This window comes from Xenopus laevis, chromosome 7L (assembly GCF_017654675.1).
Source record: "Xenopus laevis strain J_2021 chromosome 7L, Xenopus_laevis_v10.1, whole genome shotgun sequence".
Classification (NCBI taxonomy): Eukaryota; Metazoa; Chordata; class Amphibia; order Anura; family Pipidae; genus Xenopus; species Xenopus laevis.
In genome coordinates, this window is record NC_054383.1 from 42,304,222 (window position 1) to 42,328,475 (window position 24,254).

Sequence of the window (24,254 nt, forward strand, 5' to 3'; positions counted from 1 at the left end):
TCTGAACTGGTCGCTCTTTATTACAAATCTCCATTCACCATTATTCACTATGATAAGGTGGTTCTGAGACCAACTCCGAAGTCTCTCCCAAAGGCTATATCAGAGTTCCATCTCAATCAAGATTTGGTGGTGCCATCACTCTGCCTGGAACCCAAAAATCCGCTATAAAGTAGACGCTGGATGTGGTCCGAGCAATCAGAGCTTACTTAGGGGCTACAGAAAAGATACAGAGAGTAGACGCATGTTTCATTTCCTCATTTAGGGCAGACTGCCCTAAATGAGGAAACGGCCTCCAAGACGACCATCGCAAAGTGGATTCGCTCCTCCGTCATCAGAGCCTACGCAGTGAAGGGAAGACCACCTCCCTTCAGAGTCTGAGCTCATTCAACATGTTCACTCAGCACCTCCTTCATGCGCTTCTACAAGCTTTATATACAGGCTTCAGCCGCGCCAGCTTTGGGAGGAAGGTGTTACAGACTTTTATCACCTGAACACCTAAAAGGGGTTACAGTTTCCCACCCTAAGGGGTTGTTTTGGCACATATCCATGGTGCTGGTCTCCCCCCAATTTTGGCAAGAGTAAGAGGGATTTCTGTACTTATCGTTAAACCCTTTTCTCTTTGCCTACATTGAAGGACACAGGCCACCCTCCCTATTTATATGTACCATATTGTTGAGACAGCCTATGGTTGCCCATGCAAGTTCAAGTTACTCCATGTTGGGAGTTTTTTCTTTTCTACAGCAGTTCTGAGGGGTGGGGAGATCCCCTTTCTGTTTTGTGTTTTCAGCTCCATCTTTGGTTAGAAACTGGAGGAGTAGGAGGAGGCAGGGGATGAAGCCCAGAGCAGTCACTTTTAACATTAGTCTCCGTTCTCAACAACCAAGAGTCAATTATGAGTTTCATGAGCATCCCCAGGGTAGATCACAGACGTAGTTTTGATGACTGAACCAAATGACAGTACATACTGTACGTCTTGTAGCTAAATTCTATGCATTTATTGACTATATATTGTTTGTTTATTGGACTAATCTCTTCTTTGTTACAGGTTTCCACTTGAGTGCCACTGTAGTTCCTCCCCAAATGTTGTCCCCAAAGGGCGCCTACAATGTTGCTGTGATGTTTGATCGTTGCCGGATCACTTCATGCAGCTGTACCTGTGGAGCTGGTGCCAAGTGGTGTTCGCATGTTGTGGCCCTCTGCCTCTTCAGGATACACAATGTTAGTAGCATTGTTATGGAACTCATGGCTGTGTTCAGTTTTCAATGGATTTATCCTGCTTCTCTCCCTAACTTATCATTTTAAAGTCATGTTTGAAAAACAAAGTACTGTATATCTATTCATGCACCTATTGATTTTCTCTCCAACTGTCTATCTCAGGGATATAGAACATGCAGCCCTCTTATTGTGGATATGGGGTGTTATAGTTTAAAATCAGCTCAGGACATCCATACATTTGTTAGTTTTCTTCATGCCTTCTCTTTTTAGTTTATGCTGCTCTATATAGAACTTGCATGACATTCTTTCACATTTTTTGGTCTCTTGGAAACACCTTAAATTACTTTTCTGATTTAAAGGATGAAGGCTAATGTTGAGGGGGGATGGCTTGATCACAGATGTCTTTTTGTACAGAAACCTGACACAGTATTGTCATGGGTTCCTTATTATTAACTACAATTGCAATGAATTATCTCCAAGACGCATGTATAGGTTATATGACCTAATAATGGCCTTCAAATCACCCTGTGTGCTGTAACCCTCGATTGCAAAATATATTTGCTACCTCTGCCCCAGTGATAAGTAACTCCGCCATGTATTATTCTCGCACTTATTTATGATGCTTTTCAGCACTGGCAGCACTTGTGGAAGTGAAGCTTGTTATACAGAGTACAACTTTTTTTACACTGTAAAAGAGAGGAAAGATAAATAACGCTGGACAACTAAAGATGACCATTTTAGTTTACTATTGTTGCAGTTTTTGATGATGGCAACATTGATTTATTTCATTTAAATGTTGATGCACCATCTATCTATTGTTCTGTAAACAGGTTAGTTATCAATCTCTGTTAATACTAACTACAAGCTACATACCTCTTGTCTTGCTGTATTCTTATTAGGCGTCGGCGGTCTGTCTGCGTGCTCCAGTCTCAGAGTCCTTATCTCGGCTGCAGAGAGACCAGTTACAAAAATTTGCTCAGTATCTCATCAGTGAGCTGCCTCAACAGGTGAATTGTTGCCTTTAAAAAGTGTTTAGTGAATGTGTAAATACTGTGCTATGTGTCAGAACAGATATTTGTGTGTTATAAATATTAATCTGTTTCCTTATTTATTGTAGATTCTTCCTACTGCTCAGCGTCTTCTAGATGAGCTGTTATCTTCCCAGTCAACAGCAATTAATACAGTGTGTGGAGCTCCAGGTATCTATACAAATTCTAATACTCTTTCACATACTAATAATGATTGATTCATTATATACAGTATATAAAAATGTTTAGTGTCATTTTATGTATGAAAATGTTATTTGATATATTGTAATGGAATGTGTTCTTATGTGCATAGCCTATTTGTGTTGCCTATGTTTTATATGTTTGTAGCGTGAAGGTGCATGTTTGTTGAGTGATTACTATGGGGTGCACTCTTACACCCATCGGTGCTATAGCACTTTCCCCTAGGAAAAACAAGACATGGATGGAAAAAATTACTTGCTTTCTTTTCTATCAATTTTCCTGGGGTTTGTTTCCCCCCCTTTTTTTAATGAATTTTATGCTGCATTTACAATGTCCCATGCAGTGAGCAAAGTGCAAAAAAAAGTCTGCAATCTGCCATTTTCTAGCACTTTGCACACTGAGTAGGGCATGTGAAGAATGACTGCAGGCTTCTCCACTGCTTTTTGGAGCACAGCGAACTTCGGCATGCCCTCAGGATCAAGCACTGACTGTCTTAGCCAACATTTGATATTTACTTCAATTACATACAAGTCATTAGATTTATATATTGATATATATCATCTTAGCCATGTTATTTTACTTGAACATAATCCTATATTTTAAGTTTAGTGCTTCTCTTTAAAAATACAGTGCCTAAGGCAATTGAATTCTTTGATACCTGATACTGTATATGTCAGCCTGTATAATATGATGGACCAAAGTCAGGTTTCATTGGCATCTAGAGGTGGAACTTCATATTCCTCGGAAAGACTTTCTAAGTTCTCAGTTAGTTCTATTTCATGTCTAGACCTTTATATATTGTGTTTTTTCTGCAATAATTTATGACAGAATAAATCCATCTGAAGGCTTGGACAAAATGATAATCCTTTACATAAAACTGATATATGAGCTTCATTTAGATTGTGTTCAGACAGATTGCTTATCTGCATATTATAGATATTTGCTACTTTCAGCAGAAGCGTTCAAGAGCTTGCCTTTCTCTTATGTGGTTGTGATGTCCCCAACACTGGAAACATGGACACCCATGCTAATTTGTCCCTATTAGGATATACTCTTTCAATCATTTCAGTTCTCAGGGGCTATTTAAACAGATGACCGGGGCAGCTGGGAAATTTACAAAATGTCTAGCCCCATGTCAGATTTCAAAATTGAATATAAAAATATCTGTTTGCTCTTTTGAGAAATGGATTTCAGTGCAGAATTCTGCTGGAGTAGCAGTATTAACTGATGTGTTTTGAAAAAAACATGTTTTCCGATGACAGGATCCCTTTAAATACATATATATTGTTAATACAGGTATGGGATGCGTTATCCGGAAACCCGTTATCCAGAAATTCTAATCAAATAATCCAAGTTTTTAAAAATGACTCCATGATTCCCCTTTTCTCTCTTACAATAAAACAGTACCGTATATACCCGAGTATAAGCCGAGTTTTTCAGCATCCAAAATGTGCTGAAAAAGTCTACCTCGGCTTATACTCGGGTCAGCGGTACCCGACCCGAGTAGCTGAGATTGCAGTCACTTTTAATCATTCCTATACCAACAGTTCACTTGGGGAGAGACTGCAATATCCCACAATGCCCTCTGTTGGTTAAATGAAAGAATAACAGTGCGCCCTCTGTTGGTTATATGAAAGATTAACAGTGACTGCAATATCACACAGCGCCATCTGTTGGTTGTATGAAAGAATAACAGAGACAGCAATAACACACAGTGCCATCTGTTGGTTGTATGAAAGAATAACAGGGACTGCAATATCACACAGCGCCATCTGTTGGTTGTATGAAAGAATAACAGGGACTGCAATATCACACAGTGCCATCTGTTGGTTGTATGAAAGAATAACAGGGACTGCAATATCACACAGCGCCCTCTGTTGGTTATACGAAAGATTAGCAGTGATGGCAATATCACACAGCACCCTCTGCACATGGTAGTGGGACAGTGGGACAATGCACACAGTAATCCGTTTGGCAATTCTCTGTCACCATCAGCTTTGCAAAGAAGTCCGGTTGATCGCTGGGGGGGTCGCTTTGGCAGAATGTGCGCTGCTGGGAGACAGGGCTGTAGTTGTGTCTAGGCTTATACTAGAGTCAATACGTTTTCCCAGTTTTCGTAGGTAAAATTAGGTACCTCGGCTTATACTCGGGTCGGCTTATACTCGAGTATATACGGTACTTTTATTGATCCCAACTTAGATCTAATGAATCCTTATTGGAAGCAAAACCTATCTGTCTATTGGGTTTATTTAATATTTACATGATTTTCTAGTAGGCTGAAGGAATGAAGATCCGAATTACAGAAAGATCCGTTATCTGGAAAACCCCAGGTCCTGAGCATTCTGGATAACAGGTCCCATACCTGTACTTCCTGTTATCCAGAATGCTTGGGGTTCTGTTGTTAGGCTGTTGGGGGAGGAAGGGAGGGGGTTGATATCACTCCAAATTGCAGTAAAGAGTGACTGAAGTTTATCAGAGCACATGACTGGGGGCAGCTGGGAAAATGTCTAGCCCCATGTCAGATTTAAAAATTAAGTATAAAAAATTAAATACAGTGGAACCTCAATTTTACATCCCCTTATTTTAAGTTTTCCCTCATTTTACATTGTTGTTTTGTGGTCCCACTTATATATTATACATAATACATTTCCCTGATTTTACATTTTCTTGGATTTTACACCATTTTTTTCTGGTCTCCTGAAAAACGTAAAATGGGGGTTCTACTGTATAAAAAACAAACCCAATAGGCTGGTTTTGCTTCCAATAAGGATTCATTATATTTTAGTTTGGATCAAGTACAAGGTACTGTTTTATTTTAAGAGTATTTTTAAAAACTTGGATTATTACGATAAAATGGAGTCTCTGGGAGACGGCCATAATTTGGAACTTTCTGGATAATTGGTTTCCGGATTACGGCTCCTATACCTGTACTTATTTGCCCATTTTCCATTATTAGCCATGCTTGCTTAACCTACTGTGACTTTGTGCTTGCAGATCCAACAGCAGGACCCTCAGCCTCAGACCAGAGCACATGGTATCTGGATGAGTCTACTTTGAGTGACAATATAAAGAAAACACTCCATAAGTTTTGTGGTCCTTCTCCAGTTGTCTTCAGGTACTTTATAAAAAATGAATAAACGTAATTACTTACAGTGTGACCTCAGTTTTTTTTTTTTTTAATCCAGAGCAATACTTAAATTGCCATTGGTGCATTTTCAGAGGAATAGTAGGTGCAAAAAATCCAGACTGATCCAGTCAGTAATTGCTGTCAGCTGGCCAGAATATGGGGTTTTCACAACAGCTTCACAACAGCTGCGTGTTCCTTTATTCCCCAGCCACATAGCTACTCCTTGAGAGCTCTCTTTCATTGCTGTAAGCACTGATTGTTCATGTAATTGTTCTTATATGACAATAACAGAAATTCTTTTATTACAACCACTGCTAGTGTGTTTTCTATTTAGATTTTTGCTTGTATTCGTGCAAACATTTATATGGTATGCAGCATACCGCGACTTTTGTAATTCATGTCAAACAGCACGAAGGTTAGCATTAAGTAAAAATATGATAATGTAGTAGAAACAGATTTACTACAGCAGTGACGATAGATCAATGGTTATTCGGTTTTTTTCAGTTAATTGTCTTGGCAAACAGCTATTCTTCACCTATTTAGAGTCAATTTCAAAATTACAGTAAGACGTGCAGGTGTCTGTAGACATTACTATTACACGTCCTTCCTCAGTACTAAAAAAATAAGTAGCAATAACAACCTGAAATTCAGTATTTTAGCCATTTAAATAGACTTTATGACGAATATATAACAAGGATAAAGGTCCACTTGAACCTCACAGGTTGAGAAAATGCTACAGAAAAACTGATTTCTCTGTTTGCCTTAGTGATGTGAACTCCATGTACCTCTCTTCCACGGAGCCACCAGCAGCAGCAGAATGGGCATGTCTCTTGCGTCCTTTGCGAGGAAGGGAACCTGAGGGCATCTGGAACCTGCTGTCTATAGTCAGAGAGATGTTTAAGAGACGAGACACCAATGCCGCCCCTTTACTAGAGATCCTTACTGACCAATGTTTGAATTATGAGCAGGTAATGTTAAAAAGACATTTACCCACTTACATGTCATGTGATTTAGACCTTGGCATAGTAGGCCTATAGTGACAATAACAAAAAGTTCTACTCCAGCCTACTCCAGTATGCCATAGCAACCAATCAGCAGCTGGTCTCATGGAGTCATTCTGTTAAAGGAAAACTTTACCCCCAAAATGAATACTTGAGCAACAGATAGTTTATATAACATTGAGTGGCATATGAAAGAATCTTACCAAACTGGGATTTATATTTAAGTAAGTATTGTCCTTTTACATCTCTTGCTTTGAACCACCATTTTGTGATGGTCTGTGTCCTGCCTCAGAGATCACCTGACCAGAAATACTACAACTCTAACAGGAAGAAGTGTGGAAACAAAAGACAGAACTCTGCCTGTTAATTGGCTCATGTGACATAACAAGTATAGTTTGTTTGGTATGTTTGTGTGCACCGTGAAGCATACGATCCGAGAGGGCGGCCATTATTTTTTAAAATGGAAATTTTCTATTTAGGATTTCCCAATGGCACATACTACTAAAAAAGTATTTTATTATGAAAATGGTTTGTTTACATGAAGCAGGGTAATACATATGAGCTGTTTTATGCAATATCTTTTTATAGAGACCTACATTGTTCTGGGTTATAATTTTCCTTTAAAGGAGAAGGAAAGGCTAAAATTAAGTAAGCTTTATCAGAAAGGTATATAAAAATACACCGGTAAACCCTCAAAGTAATACTGCTCTAAATCCTTTGTCAAAAGAAACACAGCTTTTCTTTCCTTCTGTTGTGTACACGTGGGCTTCTGTATCAGACTTCCTGTTTTCAGCATAAACTTCCAGGGCTAGGGCTTGAGCATGCTCAGTTTGCTTCTCTCTCCCTTTCCCCCTCAATTCCTCCCCCCCTCCCTACTGTAATCTGAGCCTAGAGCTATGAGTGAGCAGGGAGAGACTCAGGAAGTGATGTCACACCAAGCTAATATGGCAGCTGCTATCCTAAATAAACAGAGAGAGCTTCTAGAGCTGTTTACTCAGGTATGGTAAAGCATTCTACAGAATGAATATAGTGTTATAGCTGGTTCTATTGTGGCTAATCTATTGGCAATAAACTGCTTCGATAGCTTTCCTTCTCCAATAAAATAACCTTTGTAACCAATATTAAAATAAATATTTTGTCTATTGCAAATTTGTATAACGCATGTACTGAAACATTTTTTATTTGTATTGACAGATAACAGGCTGGTGGTACAATGTGCGCACATCTGCATCTCACAGCAGTGCCAGTGGGCACACAGGTCGTAGTAATGGGCAATCAGAAGTTGCTGCTCATGCATGTGCTAGTATGTGTGATGAGATGGTAGTACTCTGGAGATTGGCAGTGTTAGATCCTACAATTAGCCCACAAAGGTTAATATTGATGTGTTTTAAGTTCATCATAAAGTGTATTGTACAAATGATGTTAGGACAAACCTCTAAATGTGCCACTCAACTGACATGCATTCCAACCCAATTATATTGCACCAAATGCAGAATTAGAATCTGTAATCCTGCCTGTTTTGCAAAATATAGAGCTGAATCGAATTCAAACACTAAAACTCATGTGACTTTATAGCACTGGACACAGATTAAACATGCAAATTAGGGGTTTGGATTCAATTCAGTATTAGGCCACATCTTTGGTATTAACCTGAACACAAAATTACAGATTTGGTGTGTCCTTGGCACCATTTGATTATAACCTTATATATGGGCAGAAGTACCCCTTACCTATTGCATATTAGGCTTATTTACAAAGCAATAGGTGCAAAAATGCATGCAAACCACCCATGTTTTTTCTCACCAATGCAAATGTTTTTGCCAGAATTCCAGTAAAATAACAGGCATCTGCCAGTTGTGATGTTTTTCCTTGTCATTGTCTGCATGCAGCACCAAAAATATTATATAGAGTGTATGTGATGTAGTGCAAATGACTGCAGAATATGTGACACTGTATAAATGAAGGATAATGATAATAAAACTTTCTTTACACGATAACCCATGGCACTATGCTTTACAGCACTTATAGCTAATTAAAACAAAGCAATCTCCCATCTTCTAAACCATGTTGCCTTTCATTACATATAACCTACATGGGTGCAACTGTTTTTCTGGTCCAGTGGCTATGCAAGGAGCCTGTTTCTCTCATTTTACCTGAAAATTCTGAGAGGATCTGTGTGAAGCAAATTTTGTGCACAGGGAAGTTCTAGGGAGAAGGGTCTGGAATCTAACAGACAGGTGTGAGGTAGGCTTCAGCTTTAGGACTGTCTATGCACATAGCTCATTTTTGTTTATAAGTGCATACAGAACTATTCTATCTTCCCAGAGTATAATAATTACTGTGCTTACAGTATTTGCATGCTACTCTGAACTGCTCGCTTTAGTATGCAAATACCATAATAACAGTGTCAACCAATGCAGATGGATTGGCTTCTGTTACTTTTAGGCTGGCCATACATATGCTTATATCAAGATCTAGTTTATTATCAATATCCTTTATTTATATAGTGTTGGTCGTAATGACATTTTAGCAATGTATGATTTGCCATTATTTCTCACCCTCCTGCTCTCTGTTCTTTAGGAGGTATTTCTGTAGGCTTCATATAAGTATTGCTTATATAGATATATGACAGATTAACGTCAGAGTTTTGCTGCTCCATAGCAGTTAGATTTTTGACTGGGGCTCTGGGATTTTTTACCAACTGGTTAGGCTGTTCCTTTTTAAGGAAAGTCTGATGCACACCTCTTGCTTTATTTTTATTTATTTTTTTACTTTGTGCACAGGGTGTATTGAATTGATCATGCTCGAGCTTCAGTTAAAAAAAAAAAAGATATCAATGGAAAGTTCTTCGAGTATCACTTCAGATTATCATAAACCCAAACTTTGTCAGGACATATTCTTAGGCTTCTGTTGATATTTTTTTTTATTAAACACATGAAGTAGTGTGGCTGTTCCTTCATTTCTCAAGACAAATCCAGGCTGTCTTTATTTTGATTATTATATTTTTGACCTGTTACATCTAATGTCCTTTATTTTCTGTTTAGACGCAGGGATCTTTGTGCTCAACTCCGTCAATGGCAGCTGAAAGTTATTGAAACTGTTAAGAGAGGGCAGCACAAGAAGTCTCTAGACAAACTCTTCCAGGGCTTCAAACCAGCTGTGGAAGCATGTTACTTCAACTGGGAAGAAGCTTATCTTATCCCTGGCATCACCTACTGCAGCACAGACAAGAAGAACTCCTTCTGCTGGGTCAAGGCATTTCAGCAGAGAAGCTGCCGGCTTCAGTGTACTGATGCAGTATGTGATGGTGGACGAGGGCAGGGACATGAAAATTGTCACCTCTTTGGAGACAGATCACGCCCATGCTCACAGGAGATGTCTGTGCGTCCCAAAGAACTTGTAGGTAAAAGAAAGGTGACCTCTGAAGTTCCACAGAGGGTCTTGCGAAGACTTTCTGCAGAAGGAGGAGAGAAAACTGTGTATAAATCCACAGTGAACAAAGGAAAAATTGCAGCAAGCAAGTGTCTTGCCAGCAAGCATAGTGGCAAACGTCGAATGAGTAGCGAAGACAGCTCACTGGAGCCAGATATGGCTGAAATGAGTCTGGATGACGGCAGCTTGGCTCTTGGGGCTGAAGCTTGTAACACTTTTAGCTTTATAGAATCTCCTCTTAGTAGGAGATACCAGGACAACTTTGAAGATGAAGGTGGAGTCTATTATTCTGAAGGGCTTGAACCAGAAGTTGGTGGAAGTGGAACAATATCAAAGGCTGAAGCTGATCCAATTGGGGAATCTGCTGCTGCTAGTGGAGAAGAAGATCTGATATCTGCAGATGAGGGGAAAAGCACAAAAACTGAAGAGGTGGGTGAGAATGGAGCTGTCGGAGGGGGTGGAGCAGAAAGCAAAGAAGCTGAAGAGGGGGAAGTGAGAGAGAAGGGAGAGGAAGAAGACGACTACCAAGCATACTATCTGAGTCATCAAGAAGCAGCAAAGAATGAAGATGAAAAAGGAGATGAAGGACTGGATGAAGAACAAGACATATTTGTGGGAATAAAACCTCTGGAGCAAGAAAATCGAATGGAGGTAATTGATTTCTTGTAGAAACCATCTATAACATTGCAAACAGTGTAATACTGAAGCAGAGCAGTGTTTAACCAGATACTTACACCTTATTTATAAGTATATTCCGTATATTGACCCTGAAATACACAGTGAAGTATGAGTATCTGAAATCCTTCTTGCATCTGATGAGGTGTTCTCCTCAGAGCATAAATAGCACCATCTTTATGACCACCAGGCTTTCTTCAAAGTTGTGTTGAGTCTAGGCGAATTTTAGTGGCATCATTATTTTACATTGTGTCAACGTGCAGGCTGAGAGCTGTACAACTAGTACATGACATATTATGCTTTGCCAGTTTAATTCCAAGTTTGGTAACAGACTGACTATTCTCATTTGAGCACTATGCCATGATCTCTGCTGCATTCTTGTTAAGAATTCTATTACAATAGCAGGGCTCTTGGAAGGGGCCAGCCAACCTGGGGGCCCTATAGAGGCTAGGGAAAACAAAACATAAAGGGGTTATAAATTCAGTCTTTAATACTTCCTACCATTATTATTTTTAGTCATCATATATTATTTTGTGTATATATATATATATATATATATATATGTTTTTTTTTTAAATTTATTTATTTATTTATTAGCCTTTCTGATCTGCTGCCTTCTTGTCTACAACTGAATTTACTTGTTTGTTGGCATCAGGGACCCTGGCAACCAAAAAAACTAGAATGTTATTATTATTGTGATTTTGTATTGATACAATACAAATACATACTAATAGAAACAACAATTTTGTCTTCTTCCTAGGTTCTCTTTGCCTGTGCAGAGGCATTGTATGCTCATGGATATAGCAACGAAGCTTGTCGACTTACAGTAGAGCTGGCGCATGACTTACTTGCTAATCCTCCAGATCTGAAAGTAGAGCAACCCCCTACCAAGGTGACCAGCAATGGCAAAGGATGGGAAGGCAAACAACACTTGGGGAGCTCCCACACACATACACATATATACACACACCGGATACCATCTATCATCCCATCACCCTATGATCCCATATTAGGGAAATATTCACCCAAAGAATGAAAAAAAAACACATTTGTTTCCTAATAAAAAAATGTACTGTAAAGAAACACATTAATTATAATTTTGCAATGATGTGTATTTGTAAATGTACTTGCAATTGAAAGCAGTATCTGTTTGTATGGCGCAAGGTGTCAGAAAAGTGCCTGATTGTGGCCATGCAACCTGTCATTTAGTTGAATGGATTAGACCTGACTCTAGTGGTGACAGGCAGATTACAGGTACATGACAGAATGTACAGCCATGTTCTCAACCAGTGGAGAATACCACACGCGTGCCATGGGACTTACTATTTGCTCCTCTAAGTTCCCTGACTACTTGTATCATTGAAACATGTATTGGTAGCTCCAGTTCACACAATGCCTTGCATCTTCTGTGATGAAAAGGAAAATATACCACCCTTTTTGACATACACTCATTAAGATTATGTGCAAAAAGGTGCATACACACTATGTGAACTTCCATAAAAAAATAAATGCATAGATTTTTTTATAGACGGGAATGAGAGGAAAACAATGTTAGTCTGCCCCTGACTTGTAGGGACCATTTTCCCACAATTGCCAGGTAGTGTTATTTTACTCTTTCATCACCTTGTTCCTTGTTGAAGTGATTGATTTTGGGACTTGATGTCCCTCTGTTTCCAGAATATGTGTTCACTGCCTACTGAAAGCAAATACTTGAAAAAACTTAGAAAGGTTAGTCCGTTTAGGTTTTTGTTTCTTGCCGATCCCCTTACAGTCTCTCCACTGCTCAAAGAAGTCTCCAAATGCAAAAAATGGGATCAGCGCCTATGGTAGCATAAATTAGAAACTATATGGTGTAATACGTTCGATTATATGTATACGTTCGAAATTCGAGACAAAATTTTCGGATTTGTGCTGACACTTTTCTGTGCTAGGAGACTTCAAGTGTCAGCACAAATCTGAATATTTTGTCTTTAATTTCTATTGTGTCATTTTTAAGGGTGTAAATTAGACACTTCTAACATAATCCTTCTAACCGGGTGATGCCCAGATAATCGAACGTATTACACCATATAGTTTCTAATTTCTGTTGCCATAGGCGCTGATCGCATTTTTTGCATTTGGAGACCTCTACTGAAAGCAGATGTAATTCAGGTTTAATCTTGTAAACAATATCTTATGCATAACAATTCACACATGCCCAGGAATATATTTATAAGGGCATTTTATTCATGTTATTTTTCTCACCAGGGCAAAAAGAACAAGGTCTCAACCAGCAAACAAACATGGATAGCAAGCAACACCTTGTCCAAAGCAGCTTTCTTATTAACAGTGCTGAGTGAGCGTCAAGAGTACCACAATCTTGCATTTTGCATTGGCATGTTTGCCTTGGAACTTCAGAGACCTCCAGCTTCAACCAAAGCATTAGAGGTATGCATTCACTCGGTAGAAGCCATTGAAAAGCAAATTCATCCTACTAACTTAATTGTACTTCTGATTGGACAGGCTTACTTCATCAGAACTTAAATGTAACCTTTAGTTTCCATTAAAAAAAGAGATAATGAGCAATTAAATGAGTTATTGGCAAACCAACATGCAGAGTAAAGCCCAAAACATCCCATGTTGCCTGTCATTAAATGCCATTAACTGGAATGGCAGCTATCTCTACCCACTTGTAGGTTTCAGTCAAAATATGAACTAGTGTTTAATGCTTTAATGCACTGTGCCAGCCATTACCATTCAAGTCGGTGACAGACATTTGGCATTTCTTTACTGGCAGAGACATTTTCTTATAATGAGCCCTTCTCTCACCCTCAGAGTTACTGGGGGTCATTTATAAACACTGGGCAAATTTGCACATGGGCAGTAACCCATCAGATATTTGATTTCACTGTTTAACATGCAGCTTGCTGAAAAAAGCTAATCACTAATTTGTTGCCCAGGTGCAAAAATGCCGGTGTTGATATATGAGCCCCACTGTGTTTTAGACTGAAGAGGAACTTATGTATCCTAATAAAAATGCAATATATAGCCTTCTGAAATTAGAAAGTATTCACATGCTTCATGCTACAAACATAGCACTATCTTCTCCAAATCACCTGACACATTGGCTCTTTCACTACCCAGACAACAAAGCCAGTTTGCTTATAAATCATGTTTAGGGCTCATTCTAAAGGTTTGTATGATTTTGTTTCTATTAATAGGTAAAATTGGCATACCAAGAGTCAGAAATTGTGTCTCTTCTAAAAAAGATCCCATTGGACAGCAATGAAATGAACACTATCCGTGGCCGAGCAAAGGATTTACGAGATGGCACTTTGTGTGATTACAGACCTGTGCTCCCTCTTATGCTTGCTAGTTTTATTTTTGATGTGTTGTGCACCCCAGGTGAGGATTGTGTATTTTTACCAAGCTTGATGTTTTTGTGTGTCTGTATGTAGTGGTCCAAAAATTATAAAAAGTCACAGTTCTGTGATTAAATTAAACTAAAGTTTAGTAAAAGTAGGGTAGAAATGCTGCACATAATGTTCTGGGTTTCTCTATCAGCCCAAGGCACCACAGCCCTTAGCAGTGAAGATCTTTGCCTTTAAAGATGTCCCCAGTGCTGTATGGGAATCTTATTTACTGCTAATTAATAGGACACCCTCTATGCTGCTGTCAGTTACCTGAGCTTAAGGACAGACTCACAGTATACATTATATATACAATATAAATATATGATTAGTAATTAATTAAATCAGTGCAATTTGAATCTAAATTGGCCCTGTTGCATCAGCTTATTTGAAAACTTCATTTTCTGCCTGATAATTTGCTACAACCCCTAAGCATATAGAAAGCTGATAGAAAGAGATTGTGAAGATAAACTTGAGTATTTCAGAAATGGTACAACAATTCAATCGATTATATTAGAACGTTTCTTATGTCAGTATGATGAAGCTTATATTACATTTTTATTTTCATGAAAGATCCCATTTAAAGATGAATTAACCTTTAAATCATCTCTCTGTATGTTATTGATGGATCTACTATAAGCAACCCTTACATTTTTCATCATTATTCTGCCTTTTTCTGCAACTGATTATACTACCTGATTGTCAGGATCTCTGACCTGTGCAGCAAAAAACAGACTGGAACTTCTGGGGTAATGAAGCCATAGCAGCAGGATTGATAACATTCGAAGCCTAGCAGCTGCACATTAGTCACTGGTATTCATTTATATATCATATTTCTCCAGAGGCCCCCACCCAAATAGCACCCACAGACTCTCCACAAACACAGAGAGTAGTGCTACACAATCAATCTCACCGATTTTTGTAGCGTCGGGTGCCAGCTGTGACTCTGTCTGCCCAGGTCCAGTATCGCTTGGTTAAGGGGTTGGTTATGCCCGAAACGTTGCTTCACTTGCACAAATAAATTATTTTTCACTATACCGGAGTGCTGCTGAAATTTGTAATCAGTTTTCTTCATGAAAATGTGGCAATGCAACTTAGCAATGTCCCACTCATTTCTTTTTCTTCTCTTTCACAGTGGTTTCCCCAACAGGTTCCCGTCCTCCTAGTCGTAATCGCAACAATGAGATGCCTGGAGACGAAGAGCTTGGCTTTGAGGCAGCTGTAGCTGCATTAGGTAGGCAATAAGTGACACTGCATCCGAAAATGATCATTCTGTGACTGTACTTGGTGGCTACTAGCTGTACTGGCCACTTATAGTTTCTGAGCAGTTTGATGCACTAACCCTTCTTGCAGGTAAAGCTCCTTGCTGGCCTATCACGGCACAGCTGTCTTCTGAGAATTCTGGTCATCTCCAGCCTTTAAGTACCATTTAAGTACCATCTCTTTTATTATTTATGTCCAATATCCTGATGGTTAGTATAAACAAGAAGAGAATAATGTGTAAAAAAATATGTCTTCATAGGCACATTATGTTAATACATTGAAGCAGGAATTCCCATATTTTTTGATTTGTTTAGGGCAGAGACACGTGCTCAGATTCTGGGAGATTAGTCGCCCAGTGATAAATCTCCTCTTTTACGGGGCAACTAATCTCCCCGAACTGCCTTCCCGCCGGCGATTTACATTCTAGCATTCGAGGACTTAGTTTTCCGAAGAAAACTTTGGGCGACTTCAGAAAACAAAGCACTCCAAGTGCCCTCCCGCGATTTACATTCTAGCCAGCGGGAAGGCAGTTTGAAGAGATGAGACTCTCCAAAGAAGAAGAGATTTATCGGAGGGCGACTAATCTCCCCGAATCTGAGAGTGTGTCTCAGAGTATTTTAGTATCTATCAATTTAGCAGCAAGAGCTCAAAATACAAGGAACACAGAATGGGGAATCCTGCAGGTTTAGAATCACTAAGAATATTTAATCAATTTGTCCAAGTCTTCCACGGAATCAATCTGTCAAATCCAAAAAAGAGGAACTAGTCTGATGTATTGTATCCCATATTAGGCTAAGGGTAGTATTACATTTTTTTTTGCAGTTGATAACATGAAGATTTGCCCATTAGTAATCCATGTGCAGTGCAGGGGAACTCTGCTTTCTTGTGTTGCTTGTAAACTTATCAAGCTCAAAGTGAAGATCAACCAGGCACAAGGAAATCTGTATTTTGGGAAGGGTTACATACAAAACACATGCATCTAATCCCTAATAAATAACCTGCTAATACGGCAAGTGCATGTGAACATCTAGGTAGACTATGAGCTGCCACTGACATGTGCATATGCAATTTTGAGTCTTCAGCATCACGTGAAGGATCACGCAGGATAGTAACGGAATCGCTTACAGATATTTGCTGAGAAAAATGTTGCCTTTGTGTGCAAAAACGCTATGCATTGCTCTGCTTATTTTGCATTTAGCACCATTTAGTAAATAGGTAATTTAACTTTTTTTTCTTGAGCCATGACAATGGGTTCCACACCAAACAGGCTACCCTGATTCTTCCTTACTGTTTCCAGTTCCTAAGCTTATTACTGGTTAAAACATATAAACAAAGAACGCTAGAACTGCACCTGTGATATTATTCACACAACCTTACTCATGATTGAATCACTGTCCCAGTTCAATATTTTAACAGACTGCAGTATTTCCCTGCATTTTGCACTGTTCATTCTTCCAATAAAATGGATGGAGCCTGTATGAGTGGCCATGGGTATGAGGAATACTGTGGGGGGTAAAGATGAGCTGTAGATCATCTTCCCTGTCTGCACTATGTGCTCAGTGATATGGTTCATCAACTGAAGTCTTATTATTCACTTTTTTTTGTTTATGTACTTAGGAATGAAAACAACAGTCAGTGAAGCGGAACATCCTTTACTTTGTGAAGGCACAAGGCGAGAGAAGGGAGATTTGGCACTTGCCTTGATGATTACCTACAAGGATGATCAGTCAAAATTAAAAAAGGTACACCAGTTGTCTCAGTGAGCATTATCATGGATGCCATGTCCATGTAAGAAGCAGCCTGACTATATTATTGGGAAAGAAAGAAAACATTTGCTATGTTTTGTTTTCTGCTCTTTTGTTTAGATTTTGGACAAGCTGTTAGACCGAGAAAGTCAGACTCATAAACCACAGACCCTAAGCTCCTTCTACTCTTCCAGTAAACCTGCAGCAGCCAATCAAAAATCCCCATCCAAACATGCATCTCAGTCTAGTACATCCGTCCTTATATCAGGTACCCCACCAGCTCATCAGCAGCAAGGAGTAGCCAGTGCAGTCCATGGAGGCCTGGGAGAAAATTTTCCAGAGAAAAGCACACAGGGTAACTTGAACACCTGACTTTATTAAAATGAAATTGATTTAATACTCTGTTTAAGCAGTTGGAACATTCTTATATTCTATGATTATGCCATTTACAGATAGCTCCCAAAAATCAACTGGAGAGCCCTCAGGGGAAGCACATGTGTATAAGCAGGAAGGGAAAGTCCCAAGCCGCCTGGCTTTGGGGAACCGAGGAGGTTACAATGGGAGATGCTGGGGTTCACCAGTGCGTCAAAAGAAGAAGCATACAGGTAACCATGTCTGACTAGGAGAAAATAAAAGCCAATTTGAAACCTTTTTTCAGGGTTTCACACTTAAGGGTTTAAGGCCCCTGTTTGTGCTTTGCAAATTATCAGAATACCAAATAAGCATTAATGGGATATAGCCCCTTACATGAGCTTATTCTGTTCTATTTGTGTAGAAAAGGTGCATAAATAAACCAATAACTGAACTTCCAAAAAAAAATAGACTTACCCGATTCCTCATACTGGGAGAAAACCATGATAGCCTGCTTCTGACTTTTAGCTACCATTTCCCTACCATGGCACCATAAATGCATTAATAGGTATAATTCAAGGAAAAATATAGAATCAATACAGCTCCAGGCAGTAATTTTCAACTGCAATGTGTTTTATTCAGCAGTGCAGGCACACTACATGTTTTGGGCGGATAAAGGGCTCCGCCCAAAACATGTAGTGTGCCTGCACTGCTGAATAAAACACATTGCAGTTGAAAATTACTGCCTGGAGCTGTATTGATTCTATATTTTTCCTTGAATTATGCACATGGGGTGTAACACAGACACCTACTGAATCTTACAGCAATAAAGTGAAGAAATTGGAGGCTGAATCATACCTACTCTATTGCATTAATAGGTATTCACTGCCCTCTAGTGGTTTGCTTTCACTGGAAGGTTATATTGTCAACGTTTGGGACCTTTCTCAAGACATTACTTACTTATAATGTCTTGAGAAAGGTCCCAGACAGGACTGAAACTTTGACAAAATTTTTTTTCTGTTTGACTACATTTTGAAGTCCTGGAGTGCACCACATATGGAACATGTAAAAAATAAACACTATTTGATTAATTACAAAAAAGTGGAGTGCGGATCTTTGAACAAGAGATATATATATATATATATATATATATATATATATATATATATTTATCTGCAGTTTTTTTCTTATACTGATCATGTTACATTGACAGGCATGGCTAGTATTGATAGCAGTGCCCCAGAAACCACATCCGACAGTTCCCCAACCCTGAGCCGCCGTCCTTTGCGTGGTGGTTGGGGAGCTACACCCTGGGGAAGAGGACAAGATAGCGACAGTATCAGCAGCTCCTCCAGCGACTCTTTGGGATCATCATCTTCCAGTGGCAGCAGGAGAGCCAGTGGGGGAGCTCGAGCCAAGACTGTTGAAGTGGGCCGGTAAGGGAAATCCATTCAGTTTTCATTTCTTGCGATCCAGGTTTTAGTTCAGACTTCAGTAATAGTATTATTCTCTGAACAGATACAAGGGCCGTCGCCTGGAAAGCCATGCACCCCATGTTCCTAACCAGCCTTCTGAAGCCGCTGCCCACTTCTACTTTGAGCTGGCTAAGACTGTCCTCATTAAAGCTGGAGGAAACAGCAGCACCTCCATCTTCACCCATCCATCATCTAGTGTAGGACATCAAGGGCCCCACCGCAACCTGCACCTCTGTGCCTTTGAAATAGGCCTCTATGCTTTGGGGCTGCACAATTTTGTATCTCCAAACTGGCTGTCTAGGACTTACTCCTCCCATGTCTCCTGGATAACAGGTAAAAAGCATCAGCGGACTGGGTGGGGAATCTCAACAGCTGCACAACTTTGGGTTAAAGGTGGAAAATCACCCTTAAAGGAAAACTATACCCCCCAAACAATGTAGGTCTCTATTAAAAGATACTGAGTAAAACAGCTCATGTGTAAAACCCTGCTTCATGTAAATGAACCATTATCATAATAATATACTTTTTTAGTAGTATGTGCCATTGGGTAATCATAAATAGAAAATTGCCATTTTAAAAAATAAGGGCCGCTCCCTGAGATCGTAAGATTCACTGTGCACACATACAAACCACATGTAATGTCACATGAGCCAATTAACAGACAGAGTTCTGCCTTTTGCTTCCTCACTTCTTCCTGTTACAGTTAGTGTTGTAGTATTTCTGGTCAGGTGATCTCTGAGGCAGCACAGATAGTCACAAAATGGTGGTTCAAGGCAAGAGATGTAAAAGGGCAATATTTATGTAAATATATATTCCAGTTTGGTAAGATTCTTTAATATGTCATTCAATTTGATATAAACTATTTGTTGCTTAAGTATTCATTTTGGGGGTATAGTTTTCCTTTAAAATACCTTTTTATACATTATAGATTGGCCTATATTTAGCAGATTTTCTCTGCAAGGCTACAATAAATAAACTTTTAATTATCTATTAATAGAAAGCCATTCTCCCATTTATCTTCCATTCTGCCTGCCAAACTACTGTCTGGTTGCTAAGGTGAGTGGGAAACTAGCAACTACAATCACTGAAATTCCATACTAGTTTCTCATTTTCTAAGAACTATTATGCACTCTCCTTCTTTATGAATGGATGGGCAGCCTACCTAAATGCCTGCTGTTTATTGTGGTCTGCACTTGTCATAAGTTACTTAAAGGAACAGTAACACCAAAAAATGAGTGTTTTAAAGTAATGGAAATATCACTTCTATACATTTTATAGTTCATATAAACAAGCTGCTGTGTAGCAATGGCAGAAATTGAGAAAAGGCTATATGACACAGGATAAATAGTGGATAACAGATAACAAGATTATATATCTACAGAGCTTATCTGTTATCTGCTGTGTAACATGAGCCTTTTCTCCTTTGAATGGCTGCCCCCATGGCTACACAGCAGCTTATTTATATAAACAATAGTAGTGTTTCTGAAGCAAATACAGCCGTTTTACCAGTGCAGGGCAACACTGCATTATATTTGTATTACTTTAAAACACTTTTTTTATGTTACTGTTCCTTTAATCCCTTAAACTCATGTAAAGTCATTTTAGCCATTTTGATACATAAGGAGGGATCAAGTGCTGCCAGTACACCAAATGTATGTTATCCGTTATCTGGAAAACCGCTATCCAGAAAGCCTCAAATTACAAAAAGGCTATCTCCTAAAGACTCCATTTTATCCAAATTTTTAGAAGTTATTTTCTCTGTCAAAGCTAAGATATAATTGATCCTTATTGGAAGCCTGTTGGTTTTATTTAATGTTTACATGATTTTCTAGTAGACTTAGGGGTATGAAGATCCAAATTACAGAAAGATTTGTTATCCAAAAAAGCCCAGGTCCAGAGGATTCTGGATAACGTGTCCCATGCCTGTACTTCAGTACAGTATGCAGTCAAAGGTTTATATTTGCATTTATATATGTTAGTGGTGATATATATATATTGCACTCTAGAGGTCTATGGAGAATCATTCGGCACAGCAAGCTTGATAGAAGCGGCAACTATCGAGTCGATACAAAAGACGGAGCACCGTGGAAGCCGATTTGAAAATGTAGTAAAATCACAATTTATTCAGAACATTAACATCTCCAACATTACAGCAGCATAACTCAAAACTTGGCTGCCCGCTTGACGCGTTTCGTGGCACCCCGCCACTTCATCAGAAGCTGGTGCGGGACTTAGAAGCTTCAACTAAAATGTAAATAAAATATCAGGAGAAAAGTTATTCTGAGCATCCTATATTCTTTTCCCTTCAAAATGTGGTGACTGTTGAAAGGGTAATAAATATGAAGTAACCTTGAAGTAAGCTTTGGACAACGGAGCTTGTCCCCCTTTTGGGTACAACAATTATTCAGGCTCCTCTTAGCCCATAGCGAGGTTAGAGAAACATAAACACTCTAGTCACTGTGCTGTAGCGTTCCAACAATATGCAGCACTGCAGTTAATATATACCATTAATCTTAATGATTTTCTTCTTCTGTACAGCGGGCGCCCCCATCATTTGCATCTCACCCCTCCCCACACTATGAGATTCTGCCCACAGTTTGAGAACGTTCTGCCATAGTGGGATTAAGAGTTCTCCTGGGTTACAAGAATAATTTACTGCACAAATCCAGTCCAACAAAACCCAGCAGCAAACCTTTTCATCCACTGTTTGTGTATTCCAGGGCAAGCCATGGAGATTGGCAGTGCAGCACTGAACATTCTTGTAGAGTGTTGGGATGGGCATCTCACCCCACCTGAGGTGGCATCTCTTGCAGACAGAGCATCCAGAGCCAGGGATTCCAATATGGTTCGTGCAGCAGCTGAATTGGCTCTCAGCTGTCTTCCCCATGCACACGCATTGAACCCAAATGAGATCCAGAGAGCTCTGGTCCAGTGTAAGGAGCAGGTATGAATGTCACAATGCAAAAAGAAATGACAATCTCAGGGATGTCCATCTTTTTTTCTCTCCTTTTTTCTAACAAAACAGGCACTGAAAGTGGGAAGGAGGGTGGCGTCCGGAAGGTCATCAAAAGCGGTGGAACCAGAAGATAGGTTAAAACAGATAAACTTTAATGAAATCCTTAAAATTGACAGTACAAGCAGGCAGGGTGAGTGTAGCTTGACGCGTTTCGTGACCAATACGTCACTTCATCAGAAGCTTCTGATGAAGTGACGTATTGGTCACGAAACGCGTCAAGCTACACTCACCCTGCCTGCTTGTACTGTCAATTTTAAGGATTTCATTAAAGTTTATCTGTTTTAACCTATCTTCTGGTTCCACCGCTTTTGATGACCTTCCGGACGCCACCCTCCTTCCCACTTTCAGTGCCTGTTTTGTTCGCTATAGTGCCGTACCGGACCGGCATGGAGGGCTGCCTCAAGAACCGGAAGTTGATCCCCTCTCTTGGTTAGCGGCGATTTCATTTTTTGCTCTCTCCTTTTTTCTCTCTGTCTAGTTTTTTTTTGGCTTGATTTAAAGAATGATTTCTTGATTTAGTATTGCACAGGTACACAAAGTGGCTTCCTGAAAGTCACAGTGACTGAAATAGACTTGCTTTGCCTGTATATAACATAGCATTGCATGGCTACAATGGGAAGAACTAGTAATGGTAGAGAGCAGGAATGAGACCCTCCTTTGTTTGTTCATGGTCTGTACACAGATGTGAAAGGAAAACTATACATAGAGAGATCCGCTCGTTTGGCTACATCACCACCTAGAGGTGGGCGTTATCGGGCTGATCCAATAGTGGGCCCTAGGGCCCAACGATTGGATCACAATATGAAGAATACAGGCGGTTGGATCGAGGAATGAATTAAGGAAACAAAGCAGTCCTCCTAATTGACATCTGGCGACTTTTGATTGGGGAAGCCCGTCCAAGGGCCCCATACACTGCCCAAAGCCATTGCTGTTTAAGGTTAGGGCCACACAATGGCTGATCGCAGGGCAATAATCCGCTCTGCCAGACCCCGGAAGCATTGTCTCTGCTTGGTTGCAGGCAGACATAGTGGATTTCAGCGCCGAAATGCAACATTTTGCATTTTACGCCAAGATGCAACATTTTGCATTTTACGCCAAAATGCAACATTTTGCATTTTACGCCAAAATGCAACATTTTGCATTTTACGCCAAAATGCAACATTTTGCATTTTACGCCAAAATGCAACATTTTGCATTTTACGCCAAAATCCTCCTTGCCTGCAAAGGTGAAGGGGAGCAGCTGGCCAGCAGATTCTTTGCCTGGTGTGGGACCATACAAAAAGGGAAAATATTAAAAAGTGGCAACCTGTTTAATTGTAATCTTTCTGATTTAATGGAAATTGTGAAATGAATAATGCTAAGTCACTAGTCCCATTTTATAGAGTAGCCTAACTAGTTCTGCTTCTTGTCTAGGATAACATGATGTTGGAAAAGGCCTGTATGGCTGTAGAAGATGCTGCCAAGGGAGGAGGCGTTTATCCTGAGGTCTTGTTTGAAGTGGCCCATCAGTGGTACTGGCTGTATGAGCAGATGGTTGGTGGGACTCCCGTGCCGAGAGAGGGGGCTACTGGCTGCAGTACTGGAGGGGCACGGTCGGTGCCAGAAGCAATTCGTGGACTTTCAGACAACAGGATGATCCAGGATACCTCCACTGTGACTGTCGCAACTGCTGTGACTGCAGCGACTGTTGTGCCAGTGATATCAGTAGGCTCTACAATATATCAGCAACATACTGCAATGGCTCATGCACATACACAGGGTCTCCACCCTTACACCACTCTTCAAACACATATACCATCTGTCTGTAACCCACAGTATATTGGTATCCCTCGCCAGCAACTCTCACAGCCAGCTCTCTTTCCTGTCCCAGGAGCACTGTACACCCAGGTAAGAGACCATAAAGCAAGGGGTTTGATTCATTTCTAACTCCAACAATTCCACTATTTGGTTTCTGATATCTCTCTTAACATTATCCTTTCTTCAGCATTCTGGTTGCCTTACAACATTTGCAAGTATATGTATATTGGTGATGGTAATTGGGGATTTCTGCAGATTCATTTTTAATATTTTACCTGATAGTGGACATTATTTTGTTCCCACTTTCCTTCAAGGCTGCCCTATTCCACCAGCACTCATAGAATAATACTACCATAGGCTGTTTGTCTCATTTCCCATGAGTTCCTACATTCCTTTTTTTAAAATCTCTTTTATTTACTTTTTTTAATGAAACAAATACAGTCATCAATTGTGCAATCTTAATGGATTAGTACATCAGTTTAAGGTGACCATCCTACATTCCTTTTTACTCCTGTCATAATTTATTTAATCAGGGAATT

General features: G+C 39.7%; 1 protein-coding gene across 2 annotated transcripts in view; it reads left to right on the top strand.

Moving 5' to 3' along the window:
* Nucleotides 1–24,254, top strand: part of LOC108696253 (zinc finger SWIM domain-containing protein 8) — a 50,387-nt gene that overhangs the window by 18,274 nt on the left and 7,859 nt on the right. For both annotated transcript variants that reach the window (XM_018225434.2, XM_018225432.2), the window contains exons 4-21: nt 1,046–1,218; nt 2,115–2,222; nt 2,333–2,414; nt 5,439–5,559; nt 6,338–6,539; nt 7,767–7,942; nt 9,617–10,655; nt 11,440–11,571; nt 12,927–13,106; nt 13,880–14,063; nt 15,204–15,302; nt 16,949–17,073; nt 17,197–17,431; nt 17,529–17,681; nt 18,641–18,863; nt 18,946–19,235; nt 21,623–21,846; nt 23,332–23,805. In XM_018225434.2, coding sequence (XP_018080923.1) covers nt 1,046–1,218; nt 2,115–2,222; nt 2,333–2,414; nt 5,439–5,559; nt 6,338–6,539; nt 7,767–7,942; nt 9,617–10,655; nt 11,440–11,571; nt 12,927–13,106; nt 13,880–14,063; nt 15,204–15,302; nt 16,949–17,073; nt 17,197–17,431; nt 17,529–17,681; nt 18,641–18,863; nt 18,946–19,235; nt 21,623–21,846; nt 23,332–23,805 — 4,220 coding nt within the window. The remainder of the gene's footprint in view (nt 1–1,045; nt 1,219–2,114; nt 2,223–2,332; nt 2,415–5,438; nt 5,560–6,337; nt 6,540–7,766; nt 7,943–9,616; nt 10,656–11,439; nt 11,572–12,926; nt 13,107–13,879; nt 14,064–15,203; nt 15,303–16,948; nt 17,074–17,196; nt 17,432–17,528; nt 17,682–18,640; nt 18,864–18,945; nt 19,236–21,622; nt 21,847–23,331; nt 23,806–24,254) is intronic.